Source organism: Plecotus auritus (assembly GCF_963455305.1).
Source record: "Plecotus auritus genome assembly, chromosome: 8".
Taxonomy (NCBI): domain Eukaryota; kingdom Metazoa; phylum Chordata; class Mammalia; order Chiroptera; family Vespertilionidae; genus Plecotus; species Plecotus auritus.
Genome location: NC_137782.1, coordinates 21,574,561 through 21,593,272, shown reverse-complemented (window position 1 = coordinate 21,593,272; position 18,712 = coordinate 21,574,561). Strand labels below are relative to the sequence as shown.

The 18,712-nt window shown below is 39.8% G+C and overlaps 1 protein-coding gene across 1 annotated transcript in view; it reads right to left on the bottom strand.

Moving 5' to 3' along the window:
* Positions 1 to 18,712, bottom strand: part of DHX35 (DEAH-box helicase 35) — a 72,771-nt gene that overhangs the window by 43,515 nt on the left and 10,544 nt on the right. The window contains exons 4-8 of the mRNA XM_080684237.1: positions 17,549 to 17,626; positions 10,840 to 10,944; positions 8,957 to 9,018; positions 8,079 to 8,148; positions 5,467 to 5,526 (exon numbers count right to left, since the gene is read on the bottom strand). Of these exons, the coding sequence (XP_080540363.1) occupies positions 5,467 to 5,526; positions 8,079 to 8,148; positions 8,957 to 9,018; positions 10,840 to 10,944; positions 17,549 to 17,626 (375 nt within the window). The remainder of the gene's footprint in view (positions 1 to 5,466; positions 5,527 to 8,078; positions 8,149 to 8,956; positions 9,019 to 10,839; positions 10,945 to 17,548; positions 17,627 to 18,712) is intronic.

The window sequence follows — 18,712 nt, the reverse complement described above, 5'->3', positions numbered from 1 at the left end:
GCTGTGTTATCACTCTAAAGGGGCCCAAATGGCACGCTACACAGGCACTTTATTAGACAAGACAAGGGCAGTGAGCAGGGCATATCATCAGACCTGTGCTCTGGGTGCTTGGCTCTGGGAGTCATTTTGGAGAAGGGCAGGTGTGATAAGAGAATGGAGGCCAGCAGACTAATTAAGGGAGGAACTGTAATAGTTCAGAGGAGAGGGAATGAAAGCGTGGACTCGGGCAGGTCCCTTTGAAAAGCAAAGCATTCCAGGGGTAAAGACTGACAGGACCTGGCAGTCAGGGAGTGTGAGCACATGCCCAGGCAAGCTGGGCAGGGTGGAATTCTTACCCAATCACATCCCCAAGCAATGAAGTCCTGAGCCTGAACAATTACGACAATGAGAAAGGGACTGTCACAGAGAAGCCGAGTGCCAGGTTGGTAGGAGTCCCGGGTCTATGAGTTTCAGTGGTCTGGCAGCTCAGGCTAGAGCGCAGAAGTACAGTCAAGTTCACCTCCAGCTCAAAGGAGGTGGCAGCCTAGAGAAGGAAGAACAGCCAGTAAAGCAACCTGAGGGGAGCCATCAGGGAGGCAGGAGAGAGGGGAGACGGTGCAGCTCCAGGAGATGCCGGCGGAGGAGGAAGATTTTAGGAAGGGCTTGACAGAGGCTTTTTGGAGCAAAAAGGCAAGCAGAACAGGGAGGAAGTTGATGCCTTAACAATGTTGCTGGAGTGGGCAGCTATCCCTTAGCTGCTCAGGAATATGTGTGTTGAAGAGTAAAGATGGCAAGTTACTTTTTCAAGAAATAAAATTTAGCATTAACTGAGAAGGCACAAGATCCAATCACATTTTTTTTTTCAAATGAGAAGATGACTTATTTAATGGATTTCATTCCAGTAGTCTACACTTCCAAAACAAGAGGTATTCTTTTTTTTTTTTTTTTAAATATATTTTATTGATATTTTACAGAGAGGAAGGGAGAGGGATAGAGAGCTAGAAATATCAATGAGAGAGAGACATCGATCAGCTGCCTCCTGCACACCTCCCACTGGGGATGTGCCCGCAACCAAGGTACATGCCCTTGACCGGAATCGAACCCGGGACCCTTCAGTCCGCAGGCCGACGCTCTATCCACTGAGCCAAACCGGTTTTGGCACAAGAGGTATTCTTATTCACTGATTCAAGAATTTAAAGTTAGAATAATAATTTACATTAATATAAAAAAGCATTATAAGCACAAAGTAATAACTTAAAGTAACATAAACACAATACATCAAGTAAGCAATAAGCATATAGTGCTGTGAAGTGAAAATTGTATGCTTTTGAAATAAATTCTGGATTTGGAATATTCTGGAACAATCATATTGAATTTCACTTCCTGGCTCCACTTTGGTTGTTTTATTTTAAAACATTTGCACTTGCCTTATGTAGTGGGTATGAAATACAACCACTATACTCGGGTATTTATTTAAATTTAATTTGCTCTAACGTTCCCTTCATGGGGCTATTGGAAAAATCAATCTCAGTTATTAATAAGGACACACACACACACTCCAGGATTATACAGAGATTCTAGTAATCTAACTAATGTAAACCGCTGAGATGCTCATTTCACCCTGGGTTCTAGAAATATGCTTGATTTCTGCATGAAAGTAGATCTGTTTCTGTACAAAATGAGACATTATATTAATGCAAAGAGCTGTGGCATTTAGGTCACAACATATATATATACACCGAGTGGCCAGATTATTATGATCTCTGAACGCATAATAATCTGGTCACTCAGTGTATATACATATATATACATATATATATATACACATATATATATATATATTAGAGGCCCAATGCATGAATTCGTGCATGGGTGGGGTCCGGCCAGCCTAGCCAGGGGGAGGGGACATGGGCGGTTGGCCGGCCTGCCTGCTGGTCGAACTCCTGGTTGAGGGGACAATTTGCATATTAGCCTTTTATTATATAGGATATACACTGAGTGGCCAGATTATTATGCATTCAGAGATCACAATAATCTGGCCACTCAGTGTATATTCCTGCTATTTCATTGGGAAAAATCTACCTTATCACTTTCAGGAACTTCTTACACATCATTTTCTTAGTCTTGGCATAGACACATAAACTTGTACTCAAAACCTGGACACTCAGTTTCTTACCCCCTTAAGCCTCTGTACCCATCATCTCTTCTTGGGTTGCTCAGCTATGTTTAAAAGGAATAACTCGTATGTTTGCTGAGAAGATAAGGGTAGCCTCAGGTCTCCTAGATTCAAATCCTGCTTTTGTTGGTGGAGCTGGCATAGAGTGGAGTGGGTATTTTGCTTGTTTTTTTCTATCCATTTAGATTCCCTGGAAGGCACAAGATCTTAACCTTTAAGATCTTTGTCTTTTATCTTTATTTGGAAATATAAAATACACACAGAAAATTACAAGCTAGAAAGCAAATAAATATAGTATCAACAGTGTATACATTTTGAGGCAGAAGGACAGAACAGAAGGAATGAAACAGGCTCAACACACCTGGAAAAGGAGAGAGTTTGAGTCAGGTTTAAAAGAGGGGGGTCGCACTGACATGGACATACAGTAAGAAACATAAAATGGCATAAAGGAAAAGGACAGCCTATGAAATGGAATGAAAATGATGTGGACATCTGCTGGGTTGCCTTCCCAGTTTGCCACAGCTTCCTTTCCTGAGCACAGAAGTGGGATTCCAGCAGCCATGTCCACCTCAGGCCCACGCAGATTAGAACCAAGTGAGTATCTGACCCCAGCTGACCCCAAGTTCCTTCTCCAGGAATCTGGAAAGGGAAACTAGTCTCCTACCAAGTAGCTGGACCTGTGACAAAAAACTGTGGGAGTAATCAGCAATCCCATTTTCTGCCACGTGGATAAAAGCAAATAAAAGAAAAACAATAGCATGTGATATACTACTGGTCAATAAATACTTCGTAATTATACCTGGTCATGTTTTCTGTAATTGTTTGCTTAATTAGGCTTATATTAACAAAGCAACTAAACAATGTGACCAGCCCAGTCATGCTTGCCTCTGCCTCCCAGCTGCAATCACTGCTGAGCCACCTGAGCCCTGAGCAAAACCAGAGCAGGTGGCATCATCTACCCCTCCAGGCAGCAGGGCTTGGAATTAGTCTGTCACCCACAGATCCAGCAGCTGGGGAACCAGGATGAGGCATCTCCTGGACCTCTTGGTCAAATGCTACCTAAGCCACACCCTTTCCCACTCCCACACCCACTCCTATTCTTCCTCCCTCGCCCTCTTCAGCTCACTCCATTCCTCTTCCTCACTCACTCTCACATGGGAACTCATAAACCACGCCCCACATGCACCCACACTCCCACAGAACTGATTCTCTCCCTGAGGTCCTCTCCTCATACACACACAGACTTCACCTCCACCCCCAGCATGGGGCGAGAAAGGGATAAAGCGGTGAATGGCCCATCAAAGGCCCAGCTAAACAATGCTGAGGTCCTGGCATGCCTGCATCATAGTATTCTCACAGCATCACAAATTTCCTACATTCATTCTACTTTCCCACTTAAAGAAACCACTTCCAGGAAGCCCATCTATATCAACTACTGTTAGGCAGAACTGAAAGAAGCTATTTTTTAAATCTCTATGTCACATCAAAAGACTATGAAAGGCAATTATGAGCAATAAGTATTATTTAACAGTCATTCTAAGAAAAGACTCGGACTTTATAGTTTTCAAACATAATGAAAACTGTTGGGAATACTTTCTACAAGGGGAGATAACAAAGATAAGATGTAAAATAGAGATGTTTTGTGCAACTTAGCCACGGAGGAGGTAACAGGAGAGGTCAGGTATGGTCCTCAAAATAGCATTCTAGCAGGTATTGTGGGTAAAGGACATGAGAATTAAAGAGGGCACCCAAGGAGCTTTGCCCCAGAAGTTACCATGGGCAGACTTAAGACACCAGACTCCTACGGCCTAGTGAGAAGATCTGCAAGCAGTCTGGGTGCACATGCAGACACCTCTCTTAGCCATGCTGGGGTTTTTCTCTCTCCAAGTTGTTTGGATCCTAAAGCCACAGCGAGGCCAGGCCCTTTTCAACTGGATTATAAAACTGGCCTCTTAACTGCTATTTCCACATCTCTCTTGTCTCTTCTACACAGCCCCAAAGTGCTCTTCCTAGAATCAAGTCAATATGATCAAGTCACATACCTCACACCCTCCCAAGGCTCCCGACCAGGCACTGGATGGAGTTCTTCCTTCTCTGGTTGGCTCGTAAGGCCTTCCATCATCTGACCCCTACCAACCTTTCCATTTTAATCTTCCATTGCCTCCTATTCAATCAAAATTCATTCAACCCATAGCACCTACATTATGCAAGACACTGTTGAAGACATTCAAAGTCCCAATCTTCAGGGAGTGTACGTTTCATGATGGGAGACACACAATAAACAAACACTCAATATACACCTAATATTAGTGCTAAACAGAAAAAAATAAGCAGAAAAAGAAGCTGGATAGCAACAGCGGCCCTACTTTAGACAGAGTGGTCAAGAAAGGCCTCTCTGAGAGTATAATACCTGGTCAAGACTGGAATGAAATGAGGGTGGAGCCATGAGAACGTCTGAGGGAAGAATGGTGTAGAAAGAGGGTTTTTCAGAGGAACAGCAAGGGGACCAGTGGGGTTGGAGTGTAGGAAACACTGGAGAATGTGGAAGTCAGAGGTAGATCACCCCGTATCGGGCGATACAGGTAAGACTCCCACCTTACACTTGACTCCCAGCCCCATGCACACATGGTTTCATACCCTTGTGCTCTGTGCATGCTCAGGATGCCCTTCCCCACCCCTGCCCATCTGACAAACTTCTGTGCATCTGTCAAACCCAACTGGATGTCCCCCCTCTGTGAAAGCTTCTGGACACCTTCGAGCCAGCTGGAGTTAGGAACTCTCTCCTTGGCTGTCTCAGCACCTTGAACATACTGAACTGTAAACACCTATTTATTTTGTATATATGACAAGTGGTCAAAATTATTTGTTGAGTTGCTATTTGAACTTAAATATTAGTTAAGAGAGAATAATAATATAAACTTAGCCATAAAAAATTATAACACGGACATTATATGTACAGTAAAAACTTCAATTGTACAAAAATTCTAAATATAAATGCTAGCCATAAGTAAATGCAAGAAATATAACCTCATACTAAGAAAATAAAAAGAAGCTGCCTGTAAGAGGAGAAACAGTATGTAGAGAAACAAGACAAGTAGGTATTATGAACTCAATTAATTACAGGTTGATTTCCACCTACAGGTTAAAAAGGAGTATCCTCTGATCCCCTGGAATCTAGGTCATCAGATGGCCCCATAAAGGAGGTAGGCCATTCTGCCAAAGATAAGCTCTTGCTAGAGATAACTTCCCACAGTCATGGCCAATGATTCCAGTGTTTACGGGGGACAAGGAGAGAGGGGAAATGTTCTTACCTCTGCATCCAGAGTGGCTGAAGCCACAATCAATCGAAGATCCCCTCGCTTTTTCTGAATCTAAAAACGAAGGCATCATAAAACAATAACTGTAAAATTTATGTATGAAATTTGATATCTGAAATTCATAATAATTTAGTATGTGTATTTTTGGGGGTAAGGGGGAGCTTACAGATGAAACAAGACTGACCACAAGTTGATAATTATTAAAATCATAGGTTAAAATAGGGTTTATTATTCTATTCTTTCCAATTGTACAAAATTTTCCAAAATAAAGAGCTAAAACAATTTAATAGAAAGTAAAAAGCAGTTTTAAGACTTGAATTTGAATTTACTGAAAGTAAAACCATTTTTCCTGGCACCTGGGTCTCTGGATAGTCAGAATCTGTGTATACAGGTTGGGATAAAACCCCACCCTGTATATAGCTGAAGTATAAAAAAGTACTTTAAAAGCAAACAAGCAATAAACAATAACACCAAGATAGAAATATGGGCAAAAGATATTAACAGTTATCAGAAGAAAAAGATGATCAACAGGCATAGGAGAAATTATCATATAAACTACAGCAAATACATATAATAACAATGAGATTCTTTTTTTCACCTATTACACTGGCAAGGATGTATTTTTAATGCTAATATTTAGTGTTGGCAAAGATTCAGTGCAATAAACCTCTTATTATGTTGTTCCTAAGAAGGTAATATAGGATAAGCCGTCATAAATATCAAAGCCTAAATCTTTGACCAAGGAATAAAATAATAATCAAAATAACAATAGCAGCTAACAAACACTGAGTTCTGTACTATTTCAGGGTCCCAGAGTACAGCTGGGTAGCGTACGCACTGTAGAAAGATGCCTGCCTAAGGGGGCCGGGGCATCTGAAATCCAACGCACCCTCCCCTCAGTTGGCTGGGGACATCCTCCCAGTGGGGGCATCTTTTCCTAATTTGCACAAAGGTGTCTTACAGTCTATTTGTGACCCTAGGCCAGATGCCATACTAAGAATTTTACACTGTCTACTTAAGCCTCTTAACAAATTATGATAAAGAGCAGCTCTGAGCTAGAGAACTCTCCTCAGTATGGAGAGGTTCTATCCCATGCTGTACCCACTCGGCACATGTGGTTACAGAGCCCTTAAAATATAGCCAGTATGACTGAGGTACTGAATTTTTTATTTTAGCCAATTCAAATCTAAGGTGGTTAGTGGCTACCATATATGAAAGTGTACTGCACACATACAGACACTTCTATTATCCCCACTGTAGTTATGAATAAACTCAGCAGTCAGAATTTGAACCCGGCAGTCTGACCCAGGTCAATGCTCTGCTCTACCACCACTTTCTAGACTCCTGTGATGGAAATTTATCCAGAGAAAACAATAAGAAAATTTTAAATAAAAAATCAGGAACGGGGGAGAGGATGGAGGTAAGGTAGAAACAATAATGACCATGAGTTATAATTACTGAAGCCAGATGATGGGTACATGGGGGTCATTAAACCCTCTCTTTACTCCAGGGTATGTTTAAAACTTTCTATAATAAAAATTTTTTAAAAGATAAAAGAAAAAAAGCAGGAATGCAACAGATTTAATTATAAGGGTGCTCACTGTGACATTATTTAAAACTAGAGGGCCGGTGCATGAAATTTGTGCACGGGGGAGGGGGTTCCCTCAGCCCGGCCTGCACCCTCTCCAATCTGGGACCCCTCAGGGGATATCCAACTGCCAGACATCCCTCTCACAATCCAGGACTGCTGGCTTCTAACCACTTGCCTGCCTGCCTGCCTGATCGCCCCTAACTGCCTCCCTGCCAGCCTGGTCGCCCCTTAACTATCCCCCTGCCGGCCTGGACACCCCCTAACTGCCCCCCTGCTGGCCTGGTCGCCCCCCAACTGCTCCTCCCCACCAGCCTGATCACCCCCTAACTGCCCCCCTGCCAGCTTCGTTGCCCCCTAACTGGTCCCCTGCCGGCCTGGTTGCCCCCTAACTGCCCCCCTGCCAGCCTGGCCACCCCTTAACTGCCCCCCTGCAGGCCTGGCCGCCCCCTAACTGTTTGCTCCCCTGAAGGCCTGATCACCCCTAACCACCTCCTCCTCAGTCCCTGGCACCGTGGCTTTGTCCAGAAGGAAGTTGTACATCCAGAAGATGTCCTGTCAACCTGATCTAATTAGCATATTACCCTTTTATTAGTATAGATACTTCAAATCTGGAAACATAAATGCCTTGCAGTAAGGGAAAAATCAAATGGTAGAGATACAGTTATACAGCCATTAAAAATAACATCTTCAAAGAATACTTAATGACACAGAAAAATGACCTTGATATAATGTTAAGAGAAATATGCAAGACACAAATTAGCACATACAATCTAATCCCTATTATGCCAAAACAGATTCATGTACACACACAAACGAACACAGAAAAGAGAAGAAAACATACCAACATTCCACCAGTGACTTTCTCTGAATGGATAGGATAAGGATTATGGATGATGATTTAAAGTTTTTTCCTTCATATTTTGTTGGATTTTCCAAATTTCTACAATTATTTTCCTAATCAGGTAACAAAATAAAACAAAAACAGAAAAACCGAAGTCTGGCAGCGAAATCATACCTTTTTCAGCAAGCCAATGGCAATGTCTGTGTACAAGGTCCTCTCATGGGCTTCATCTAGCATGATGGCACTGAGAATCAGAAGGAAGGTCTCTATGAGCATCCAGACAACCCCTGCTCCCTCCCCATAACCCCATCCAGATCATCAAAGGGACGTCTAGGTATTTAGCCCTCATGCAATCACCTTGTATCAAAATAAAGCAAGCTAATAAGAATGGTGACTGCAACATATGCTGGGGAAGAAAATGGTGTATCTGTTGCTCTATTTAAAGAGTTTTACCACCCACATTGGATTCCAAGAGGATCTAACACCTGATTTTAAATTATAACATATAACCCCACAGAGCACATACAAATTAAAACAAGGCCAACCACTTAAAGATTATTAACCTGCAGAAAATAACACAAAGGGCCACATGATCACAGCTGTGTTGCATGTGTACCAGGGAATCAAATGTGACATCCTTTCCCAGAATGCCAGAGCCTGGGTGGACAATTTTAATGTCTTGAGTGATAAAGACACACAAGGGGGGAGAAAGTATAATTATTTGGACTCTGAGCATTACATTCAATAAAATGCTGCCCAGTTCTGTGCTGCAACTCTGAAGACACTATTACTCCTGGCACGTAATAGAGACAAGATACAAAGGACAAGTCCACAGACTGTTCAAATAACACCAGGGATTTTAATTTGCCCTTTTCTGTCTGTAAAGTCTGAGAAAAACATCAAGGGTCTAAACAGCCAAGGTAAGGACAAAAGCTTTAGGGCAGCTGAACACGGACTGCTACCTCAGCTACTAACACAACTGCCTTTTCAATCTACTTATATACTGTACTTTTGAAACTTTAGGAAAGTTATCATAAGAAAAAGACATTTACCTATATTTTGTTAACAAAGGATCAACCATCATTTCCCTGACCAACATTCCATCCGTCAGAAACTAAAAAACAAAAATACAAAAGTTTTAGAAATAATTCTTATACTGTACATCAATGATTTTTTTCTAAAAAGTTCAAGTGCAACTAAACAACCTCTTTATCAGCAAATGTACAAGACAATTCCCACAAAGGACAATGAAGAAATGCCCCAACATTTTAGTTATCAAGCAATGGAACTGCTCACAAACAAGACTTCAAACATGAGCTCTCCAGCTGGGGTCTGCAATTCTTTTAGCTGAATTTCACCTGCATTTACTATCTATACATCGGCTAAGCCTCACTTCCTCTGGGCCGGCACACCACTGGTACTGCTGAGCAGGCAGTAAAGACAAACCTATGTCTGCCCAAGGGAATGCCATGAGTATGACATAACTTGTTAAAATGTCCCAAAAACTATGTACTTGCAGCTCTTGAAGTGATTAACCTCAGCTTCAACTAATATTATTTGAGGGAGGTAAAAGGGACTGTAGTTAAGAACATGGGCTGTGTCAGACTGCTGGGAGTTCAGATCTTGGCTCTATCTTACTAGCTGGGTGAACCTTGGGCAAGTTACCCCCTCTTTGTAAAATGGAAATAATAAAAGTATCTACCTCAGAGGGTTACTGTGAGAATTGAGATAGCACACATAAAGTGTTTAGCACAGGGCCCAGGACACAGTGTTCAGGAATGTCAGATATTATCATTTAGGATTAATGAATGTTTACAAAATGCTTTAGAAATATGCAGCAAGAATGAGATATTATGACTCTCACCCAAACAGTTCAGTACTTTAACAAGGCTAACTATCTCCTTCACATGCTGTATCTTAGTGTTTTTGCTCTTTGTTTATAAGAGCAGGATACATTCCCATAATTTTTTTCTTAGAGCTGGTACAGCAGCCACATAGACACACTGGAGTGAAACTGAGAACCTGCCACCAATGACAGGCCACCAGTTAAGAAATGAGTGCCTTGAGATTATGACCATTCAGTTACATAATCCACTGAAATTTATCTAAAAATTAGCTAATTTAAATATATTTAATGGTACAGAACAATATTCACTTTACCTAGTAAAATGAATGTAAAGGTAACAAAATACAGAAATTTTGAAAACAAGGTCTCTATTTTTCACAAATTACTACATTGTTCATTTAACTCATCTCATTATTTCCAATTTGCCTCTGTTGCAAATTGAGAGGCTAACTGAGATTCTAATAACCAATTTTCATTTCATCCGAGCATTCTCATTCATGCTTTTAGAGTACTATGTGATTAGACTTTGATTCCAGCATAGTGGTATCCAGTAGATACTCTGTTGAGTTGATTGTATATTAATTACTATTGATACTAATTTTTTAATATTAACATGTAGGTAAAAATAAAAAAAAAACACGTAAAATCCATTTTCATGTAAAAATTAGAAAGGCCTAACTAATAAAACTAAATTCTATACTTTTTCAACTTATACTACCTTGTCCCTGTTTTTAGGCCTTTTTATAAGCAAGTTTCTGTATTTAGACAGCTATGTGGATCGTTGGAAAATAGTAAAAACACCTGGGACAGGACAGCTTTGAGTCCTGGTTCTATCACTGACAGGCACATGACATTAGGCGAGTTATTCAACCTCCCAGGTCCTCAACCTCTTCTGTAGAACCAAGGGCTTCATCTTCCTTTCAAGGTCCTTTTAAGGCTAAGAGTCAAGGCTCTGTACCTCCCAGCAGACTAAATTTCCTGAGGGCCATGGTATCGGTGTCCCATCAGCAGTAATACAGCATGTTTTTAATTCCCCCCAAATAATCATCTTCCTTATTCCCACTAGGAAAAGCAGCTTGAGCCCCTCACCTTAATTCTTGTAGCCAGCGGGTCAGTGCAGTCATCAAAGCGGATGCAGTAGCCCACCTCATGGCCCAGCACTGCACCCCTCTCATCAGCTACTCTCCCTGCAACCTTTGGGAAGAAAGATCATGCTGAAAATAGAGACATAGAAATTACTGCACAGAGCACATACTAAGGAAAATATAAAGGTCACTTATTTTTAAATAGTATGTGAACACAGTGGAAAATGTAAAAGGGCAGGTTATTAAGAGAACAAGTGTGATGACCTTTGTGATTTATTAACTTTTTATATCTCACCTCACTCTATAATCAACTTGAGGCAAATTTTAAGAACATTCGCAATGAAAACAGAATCCCATAAAGATGTCACAAGTCAGGATCAAAGAAATGACAGGTGAAATTCAAAAGATCAAGGACAATGAGCAAAATTTAAAAACATAGATATGCCAGTTATTTAAGCCGAGCTACAAATTCAGCTCTAAATTTCCGGTGGCCAAATCAAAAAGGGAAGCAGGAAATGACAAGATCACTCTGTTCCTAAAGTCTTCTCTATTCTTTCATATACCAACCCAGCACCAATTTTCATGTCTTCATGCCTTGAAATAAAGCACCTTCCACTGGACCATGAAGGCAGGGGAACAGGAATGATCAAATTCAATAATGGGCCAAATTCATTTTCCCTTTCGAACAAAAGAGTAATGTTTCCAGAGCAAGATAACCTACAACAATGTGTAACAGTGTTCCAGCTACCAAAACCATTAAAAGAGGAAATAAAGACAAGAATGCAGATTAAAAAGTAAAAAAGGGCAGATAAGCCGATGAGAAGATTAACCAAGAATCCAAGTTAACATAATAAAGTAAAACAAGAAAACAAAGTACATAATATATTATGAAGACCATAAATTATTGGTTGATTTATTACCCACCCAGATATGACAAAAGGTGAGTGTAAGAAACTGAAAAAAAGAATCCGACAGCAAGATCTCCTACCTCTCCAAAGACAGTCAAGTTTTATTATCTTATTAATAGAAAATATCTGAAACAATGAATACATATAAAAGTGAAAGAGCAACAATGTTTAAAATTTAGTTTAAAAGAAAATAAAGAGTGTAACATTTGTTATATAAATTACTTAATTGAAAAAAAAACAAAGGGAAGCAATATTACAGAGATTCCCTGGGGACCTGGCACACCTACCCAATGTGAAGCCACTTGCCCATGTAGTCCCTGAGTCTTGGGCTTGGAATGTGGGCGGGGACAGGTGTCCTGAAGCAGAGTTTATTGCTATGGCCATTGGGCCACAGCACCCTCAAGCTCAGGAGCCCAGTGTCCCAGGCACGTAGCTCCCCAAGCCAAGCACACCAGGAGTTATCTGGCCATCAGTGTTTAAGAAATTCAAGAGCAGATGAGGATCAGGAGTGGCTCTGCCTAACAACTTGAAATTACAGATCTGGTAGGCCAAAACAAAATCAATCATCCAGCAGCTGGTCTACACCTCACAGTCTTTCAAAACATCTTATGAAACTAGAAATTCATCCTAGACGGCTCTACCTCCACAGGTTATATTTCCCGATAACCAGCATTTCACCAGGGTGGTTTTGTTATTGTTTCAATTTCAACCCTATGGATCATTATACAATAAATCTCAGAAAATGGCACAAATGGAGAATGTGTGCATAGACATACTAGGAGTTGATGGGGAAAATAGGCTTATAAGAATAAGCATAAATGAATGAACCCTCTCCAAAAAATATAATATACAAGGAAGAAGCCAAAACTAGTCATATTATTTCACTGTTTATATACATTTGCTATAAAAAATATGTATTTTGTTATCAAATTCTTTTTTATTATTAATTTTAGAGAGACGGAGGGAGGGAGGGAGGGAGGGAGAGAAGGAGGGAGGGAGAGGGAGAGAGAGAGAGAGAAAGAGAGAGGCATCGATTTGTTGTTCCACTTATTTATGTATTCATTGGTTGATTCCGGTATGTGCCCTGACCAGAGATCAAACCCACAACCTTGGTGTAGCAGGACAACGCTCTAACCCACTGATCTACCCAGCCTGGGCCTCAAACTCTTTTTTAAAATTTTTATTTATGACCACACCACTTAATATTCGAAAGGTCTTAATCTACTGGCTTTTTAATAGATTTTTACCTCTATGAAGTTCTACTCCTAATAAGCTCATCAATTGGACAGCTTAAATATTATTTTTTGACAAAAACAAATAAATAGAGGGAAAGGGATGTAAAAAAAATCACTGAGCACCTACGACCTGCCAGTTCTGTGCTCCAAACTTTCACAAATTGTGTGTCATTAAAGATGCACACAGCCCATGAGGTGGGTTAGATACCCTAAAGAGACAAAGTGAAATAAGATAGGCTTAGAGCTTGTCCAGAATCATAGCTCAAGGCAGGGCCCGGCCTTGAAGCCAGACCCAGACCATCTGAGCGCAATAAACATACTCAATAGTAACTGCCTCTCACAGAGATCAAGCAACTGCTTTATGCAATCTGTTCTAGGCTCTGAGATTGTTTTCAGATTTCAGACTGCACACAAAGTACTTCTTGAGATGTAGCATTTCAAACCTGACAGCTCTATTAATATTACACCATTAATTTATACACTTTGGGTTCTTTACAGAGAAAGCATGTGGTTTCATGGAAATTATCCATGGCTACAAATTTGGAACTAAAATCCAAACTGATTAAGAGCTGGGATCCCAAACCATAAATAGGAAAAATTTAAGTAACTGAGTCATCTCTTGTAATGTAAAAGGTTAAGTGGTTTCCAAACTGTTATCTCTATTTTTACACACACGTTAAGACTTGGGAAATGTTTATCAATAATTTCTAAACTGAAGACAATTAGAAAGTGAACTTTGGGGGAAAAGTATTACACAGTAATTAAAACTCAGTACACAGCAAACATAACTCAAGGAAATAGAATTTCCTGTCCAGGTAAAGATGGCCCTTTCTCAAAGCTAATTTATAACGACAAAAGAAATAAAACATATTATCAACCAAAAACTCCATCTTCAATGAAAGAAGGAAACAACCAGGAGCCCAAACAATTACATAGGAAGGACACTGCCAAATACTGTGAGGTCTGGACCTAGAAGAGAAGCCCCAGCCTCCTCACAACCAGAGCAGGCTGCTGGCTCCCTCTGTGTGACCACCCTAAAGGCAGGGTTGACAATCCTTGCATTAGGAAGACAGAAGCAGCAGTGTGACCAGGCCCTAAAGACACCCAAAATGTCTCAGTGGGAGACCCACATTGAAGGCAAAGAATCACAAGGGAGAGGAATTAAAGAGGAAAGGCAGGCAATCAGGAGCAAGCAGCAAATCCCAAATCAGAGAGCCCAGAGAATTTTATCTTGAGCCATTACAGACCTTTTAAATCATTAAGGAGTGTACCACAAGATCCCCATCCGATCTCCCGGCAAAGAAGGATAAGAGATTTGGTGAGAGGCCGAAACCGGTTTGGCTCAGTGGATAGAGCGTCAGCCTGCGAACTGAAGGGTCCCGGGTTCGATTCCGGTCAAGGGCACGTACCTTGGTTGCGGGCACATCCCCAGTAGGGGGTGTGCAGGAGGCAGCTGATCGATGTTTCTCTCTCATCGATGTTTCTAGCTCTCTATCCCTCTCCCTTCCTCTCTGTAAAATATCAATAAAATATATTTTTTTAAAAAAAGAGATTTGGTGAGAGGCTGTTCATTATCTAGTACAACCTCACAATTCTGCAGTCATTAAAAGTACTAGCACAAGCTAGCCAGTGTGGCTCAGTCGGTTGAGCGTCGCCAGGCACTGGGAGGATGCTGGTTCAATTCCTGGTCAGGGCACATGCACGGTGTTGTGGGCTCAACCCTAGTATGGGCGTGCAAAAGGCAGCCAATCAATGTTTCTCTCCCTCTCTCTGAAATCAATAAAAATATTTGAAAAAAGACTCTGCCTAATTTAAAATAAATTTAAAAAATACTAACACAAGCCCATTTCCTTAAAGCCAATGAAGAAAAAGGAAAGAAAGGAACACAAGCAACAAAGCAGTTTAAAAAGAAACTTTAAAAGTATTACCCAAACAAACAGAAGGACATTTCAGCCAAAGAAATCCAGTTTCAAAGAAATCATAAGCTTAAGCTAAAAACAGTGTAAGGAACAGATGCAAAGTCAAAAAAGAGTCAAAGAGAAACAAGGTCTCAAACATACAGACCAGAAGCCAGTCAAGATACGAAAGACAGTGGGAAGGCTTTCCCCAAATTTGAGAACAATCCCTAAAATTTCGACAACACTATAAAAATAGCCAGTTACAAAATTAAAGGAACACAGTGTCAATAATAAAAAGCAAATCTGAATCGACCATGCTGGAGTAGCACTAAAATACTGCTCTACTCTCTCTGTAGGAAAATAATAGAAAATCATCCTATATAATAAAAGGCTAATATGCAAATCAACCAGTGAAATGACTGGTCGCTATGACACGTGCTGACCACCAGGGGGCAGACATTCAATGCAGGAGATGCCCTCTGGTAGTCAGTGAGCTCCCATAGGGGGAGCTCAGCTAGCCAGAAGCTGGAATCATAGCTGGCGAGTGCAGCAGTGGTGGCGGATGCCTCTCCCACCTCCAAGGCAGTCGGACATCCCCCAGTTGGACATCCCCCGAGAGCTCCCGAACTGCGAGAGGGCACAGGCTGGGCTGAGGGCCCTTCCCTCAAGTGCACAAATTTCATGCACTGGGCCTCTAGTTGTCATATAAAGAGGTAATCAATGAAAAAGCAGTCAAAAATTACATGAAAAAAAAATTTACAGAAATGTGTCAGGCAGTTAATTAATAAAAACACTATGTTATTTTTCTTGATTTTTAAAAAATTTTGTGGCATTATCTTTTTAAAATTATAATGTATTATAATATCTCCTCCCATTCTAAATATTCGCTTCTCTATCTATAAAGAAAAAATATTCAAACAAATAATTATGAGACCTATGTAGAAATATAAAGTAATCAAAAAAGAATAAATTTGACTAAAAACAATCATGAAAATTGTGGACAGACTTGAAGAAATTTCACAAAACAAAGTGGAAGAGTACGTGATTCCAAAGATGGTGATAAATAATAAAAATAGATAAAGGAGATCTAATATACACTTAATTGATACTCTTAGAAATAGAATAAAATAAATAGAACAGAAAATTTTTTCAAGATATATTAAAAGAATATCAGCTTGGCCCTAACTGGTTTGGCTCAGTGGATAGCATCGGCCTGCAGACTCAAGGGTCCCAGGTTCGATTCTGGTCAAAGGCATGTACCTTGGTTGCAGGCACATCCCCAGTAGGGAGTGTGCAGGAGGCAGCTGAGTCAGTGTTTCTCTCTCATCGATGTTTCTAACTCTCTATTCCTCTCTGTGAAAAATCAATAAAATATATTTTTTTTAAAAAAAGAAAATCAGCTTGATATAAAGAGATGTGAACCTGAAGATTAAAAGTTCTTCCATATTTAAGGAAAAATGAAACAGCAATCAGCATCAGGACATCCTGGTGCAAAAACAATCTTTAAAGCATTCAAACAGAAAAAGTAAGCCAGGAAGTAGGGGGGAAAACCCCCTGATGGACCTTAGACTTTTGCATAGTGATCCTCCATGTCAAAGGCAAGACAGCAATGTCTGCAGTTTCCAGGGAAAGACAGTGGAGTCAAGAATTTTAAATTAACAAAAAACACAATCAAACATTCTCAGGCATATAAAATTTAGCCAATAAAAAAATAAAGCAAAATGAGCAAGTCAAGATTGGCAATACAAGGAAGTATTTAGTGAAGAACATTAAAACTAACTAGAATTAAACATCTGTGATAGTTATGATTACAAAAAAGAATATATATTTATAAATATTAAAATAAAAATTATAGAACTGCATCTATAACAAATGGAGGAGGAAAAGATGGAAAGAATAAATGTGCTAATTTATTCTTTGAACAGGAAACTACCTATTACATAGTTTCAAAATAAGTAGCATCCTAAAGCTTTTTTCTAATCTTTTTTATTTGTTTTCAATATTTAATAAATTATCTTGTGGTGAACAAATACTGACCCAAAGTTCAGTATATTTCACTTCCATTTCCTCTTCTGTTAAATTCAACAGAAGCAAATACATGGCTATGATCCCATTTAAAAAAAATTATTTCTATACATCCAGCCGAACATTCAACTTTAGTGAACATGAAAGAGACGCTTGGAATATTGTTCACAAATATTTACCATCTTTTTGCTGGATGGTGAGATTTGGGGTTTTTTCCTCTTTATTTTTTTGTTTTTTGTTTTTGTTGTTTTTTGTTTTTAACTTACTCTGTACTTTGTTACTACTTTAAAAATTCATAATGTGCCGTGGCCGGTGTGGCTCAGTTGGTTGGGGAACATGAGGAGGAAGTAGATGGATGCTTCTCTCTCACATTGATGTTTCTCTCTCTCTCTCTCTCTCTCTCTCTCTCTCTCTCTCTCTCTCAAAATCAATAAAATATATATTTTTTTAAAAATTCATAATGTACAGGTGCCAATTTTATAAAAATAATCAGGTCATAGTTCTTTTTAAACTGAAGAATTAAATTCTTAAGGAGTAATGTCATATTCATTTGGAGCTTTTATGAAACAAGAAAAAAATAAGTCACTGAAATAGAAGATACAGATAGAATCTGCAATACAAAAAGAAAAGAAAAAACAGAAACTCACCGTAACAGCAGCCACTCTTCGAGGCTGGGTCACTCCTACAACTCTTCCTTCAGCTGTCCAGCCAGCTTCTGCAAGGTACTACAAATAAAATCACATTTAAGTATACATCTGACACCACTTCTCCAGAAACTGTCTCCTCTGAGATCAAACTGTATTGTGTTAAAATCACTGAGAAAAGAAATGACAGATGGTTCTTGTTCCAACAGATATTTTGGAAATTATTTTGCAAATGAGGCTTGGAAATGTTAGGTAACTTGTTTACGTTCACATCAGAGCTGATAATCAGAAGAACCAAGGCAGAATTCAACATTCCGACTCCCCAGTCTTAAAAATTTTCATGTACTACGGCTGCTTCAAGGAATAAAACCTATCCATGAGTCACTCAGAACAGTGATAGGAGGGGAAAAGCAACAGAGCTAAATCTGCAAACAAAGATTTTTAAAGTATACACAGAGATAGCTCAATGTAAATATCAACCATATAAATGTTTTAGTTAGATTAAATAGATTTTATATACATGTATATATAACAATAAATTATATTAGTATACATAAAATTTGACTACATGTATTTATCTGATTTATATACTTATTTGCTATATATATTTATTTGTTATAAATTTGATCATATGCATTTTAAAAATCCAATATAGATAACAATATTAAATATTGTTTAAAGTGATTATTTTATGTAACATTTATTATAATACTTCTTTCTCACTAGCTTTTATTATTACTAATTATTATTATTCTCAAACTGATAATCTCTCAGTAACTTAACATGACTACCTCTTCACATGTGTTCCTCTGTAATTCTATAACAATCAATTTTTATTTACAACTACAGCAACATTCATTTTACCCCTCCTCTCAACTACAATTATTTGAGGATAAAAACTGCAGCAGGCTCGGGTGGGCGGGGACTGGCAAGCAGGCTGAACTGCTGACCTCTCAGAGAGAGGAGGGGTTGATCAGCAGCTGCCGTGGCTGCTCAAGGCCTGGAGAGAGAAGCAGGGTCTGATCCGCAGCCTCCGTGGCAGCTGCTGATCAGCCCTTGCCTTTCTCTCTCTCCGGCCTCGCCAGCAGCTGCGCCTCTCTCTCTCTCTCCAAGAGGTCAGCAATTCAGCCCTCACGTCAGCAGCCTGGGGGCGGCTACTGATCAGCT